Here is a 2,557-nt window from a genome sequence, read left to right as displayed (position 1 = left end):
ATTTAGATTTAAATTTGTAATTCTTATCTTATATTAGACGTAATAAAAATTAAATATAATGAACAGACCGAACATGATCAAGTGAGAACAAGATTCGAGATAAAAAGCACATACTACTGCAATCCGATGTACTTTTCTTGAATGCAATTTTTTGAATACTACTGACCCTATTACATTGTAGTATCTGTTCAAACATGCTTTCTCAACCTAATGAAGCACAAAAAGTCCACAACGCCTCCACTGAAGTTACTACATACCATCTGAGTACAAGGTGCTTGGCTTTCTTGAATGCACTTTAATGTACCATCCAATAATTTTTATTTTACTAGCTAGATTAACGTTTAACTTGATTTATTTCAAACAACAAAGTGAAGTGAAAAAAGAAAAGAGAAAAAGATGATGGCAAGTAGAATCATGAAATAAAGAGTCCTTGTCCTTAGGGTTGGGGTTCAGCCTTTTGGAAGAATTAAATAAAGATTCTCTCTCTTCTATTTGAATTTAATTGCCTCCAAAAGTAATAAATATATGCTAAAAAACTAAGGTTCCCATTCAAGAACCAAGAATATAATGCAAGTGAAAACAACCATAGTAAGTAATGAAAGAGGAAATATGACATTGATAAAACCCTTGTTCAATTTCCTCTATATATATATATATATATATATATATATATATATATATATATATATATATATATATATATATATATATATATATATATATATATATATAAGTTTTTCTTCAAGAAATCCAAACAAAAGCACTCACAAAGAAATAAATAAAAATCCAGAATATTTAAAAATTAAATCCACAAAGAAAAAGTAAAAAAAATCTGGGATTAGAATTATACATTGAAGAACTATTTTCTTTACCATGATTCTCCTCCTCCACCACCTCTCAAGACTCCATTGTTCCAATCTCTGTCTTCATCAGCTCCATCCAAACAGATCTTTAGGCATTGTTTGGATTGAGGCAAAGAAATCATCCCAGGAGAGTAAATCAAATTTGGATCAGAAATAGGCACTATTGATGGTGATGACATGAAAGGAGCAGTGCTCAACCCTATTGAAGTGAACCCAGTCAACAACTCCATAGCTGAAAGTTGACCTCCCAAGTTGAGATCTTGATGATGACCATGGATCTTGCTAGAGTTTTGATCAGCAGAAATTGGGACAGGTGGCACAAGATCAGCCACTTTCTTGATTGAAGAAGATGATGGTTTCTTGTTGTTCTTTCTTGAACCCCCACCCACAGGAATATTCCTCAGAGATCCACCTGCAGTCCAATACCTTCTACAAGTCTTGCAAAAGTATCTTGGCTGTGAAAGGCTATAGTTATTGTAATAGCAAAACTTAGTATTTCCAGAATTGCATCTTGGACAGTTCAAAACCTGCTCTTTCTGAAACCTAATACCTTTTCTCTCACCCCTTTTATTGTTTCCAATTATTGGTACTATTTCCTCCATTGGTCTCATCACTAACTCCTAAAAAGCACCAAAAAAACATCAATAAATTATTCTTATTTTCATCAATTTCATGATAGATCACAGGAAAAAAAAAAAGGGTTTAAAAGGGGAATGAAGGAGAAGCATACAGAAGAGAAACAAACAAAGGAATAAAGCTAAAAAGAAAAGAAAAAGTCAGATGCTTTACACTTGGTCATCAAAGAAATCATTTAATTTACAGAAGAATATATATGATGAGAGAACATTAAAAGAAAATAAACCCAATAATATATAACAAATTTTATCTTTCCAATATTCTAGCTCATCATCTCATCTAGGCTCTAGCTAGCTACTTTTTATCAATGCACCAAAAGAGTAAAGTGGAAGCTTTCCACTATGAAAACCAGGCCACCATTAATTATTACTTTAATTTTGTGGTGGAAAAACTTACATATGAATCAAGACATAGATTCATCAAAGAGAAGTTGCAAGAAGAAGTAAAGACAGATCTTATGTTCTTGAAACAGTACAGTAATGTCTACCTGTGGCCATTGAGCATTATCCATGGATATGATGGGAGGAAAAAAGTATTTTCTTGAAAAGAAAAATTAAATCACCAGTTTTTATCTCACTAGATTAGAGTAGAGTTTCTCCAAAGGAATGTTTGGGATCGGATGGCATGTGGATGTTCTATGTGCTATATGTGTGTGTATCAGTATATATATATATATGCATGTGGCAGTAATTAATTAATTTTCTATTGAGTATTGTAAGGTATTGTATCTCTGATAGTGGAGGAATATTAACTGTCATTATATTCAAATACATTATTGAACTTCGTGGCTTTGTCATGTTTTCACCCCCTCTATCTCACCTATATAAATTAGGGAGAAAAACATTACTTTTGTCTCATAGTTATGGTATAATACTCCCTCCGTCCCGAATGGTTAGTCTCATTTGTTTTTTGCATGCTTTTTAAGGAATTAAAATAAATACGTATTATGTGGTTTTGAAAATAAAAGCAATAAAGAAAGCAAAAGTTATAAGGGTATTAGGACTCTAGTAATATATCTCTAGTAGGACGACTCTTATTATCTCCATATTATTTATCAT

The 2,557-nt window shown here is 31.8% G+C and overlaps 1 protein-coding gene across 2 annotated transcripts; it reads right to left on the bottom strand.

The window, feature by feature from the left end:
- Positions 1–775: 775 nt before the first annotated feature.
- LOC109157072 (dof zinc finger protein DOF4.6-like) lies at positions 776–2,136 on the bottom strand. Of its 2 annotated transcripts, none has more exons than XM_019304951.1 (3): positions 1,987–2,136; positions 1,054–1,483; positions 776–1,014 (listed from the first exon to the last, which is right to left on the bottom strand). In XM_019304951.1, the coding sequence occupies exons 1-3, from the start codon at positions 2,008–2,010 to the stop codon at positions 869–871; spliced, it is 600 nt and encodes a 199-aa protein (XP_019160496.1). In that variant the 5' UTR covers positions 2,011–2,136; the 3' UTR covers positions 776–868. The 2 variants fall into 2 exon arrangements, with proteins under 2 accessions (XP_019160496.1, XP_019160497.1); XM_019304952.1 differs by having other exon boundaries at positions 776–1,023; positions 1,063–1,483.
- Positions 2,137–2,557: the final 421 nt, after the last annotated feature.

Source organism: Ipomoea nil, unplaced genomic scaffold (genome assembly GCF_001879475.1).
Source record: "Ipomoea nil cultivar Tokyo-kokei standard unplaced genomic scaffold, Asagao_1.1 scaffold2761, whole genome shotgun sequence".
NCBI classification, from domain to species: Eukaryota; Viridiplantae; Streptophyta; class Magnoliopsida; order Solanales; family Convolvulaceae; genus Ipomoea; species Ipomoea nil.
This window is presented reverse-complemented; position numbering and strand designations above follow the sequence as displayed.

Excerpts from the sequence above, each read along its gene's own strand:
- LOC109157072 (XM_019304951.1), bottom strand. The coding sequence starts at position 2,010 with ATGGATAATGCTCAATGGCCACAG. Across the intron at positions 1,484-1,986 it reads ATAATGCTCAATGGCCACAG|GAGTTAGTGATGAGACCAAT; the intron begins GTAGACATTACT and ends GGTGCTTTTTAG. Across the intron at positions 1,015-1,053 it reads CACTTCAATAGGGTTGAGCA|CTGATCCAAATTTGATTTAC; the intron begins CTGCTCCTTTCA and ends TAGTGCCTATTT.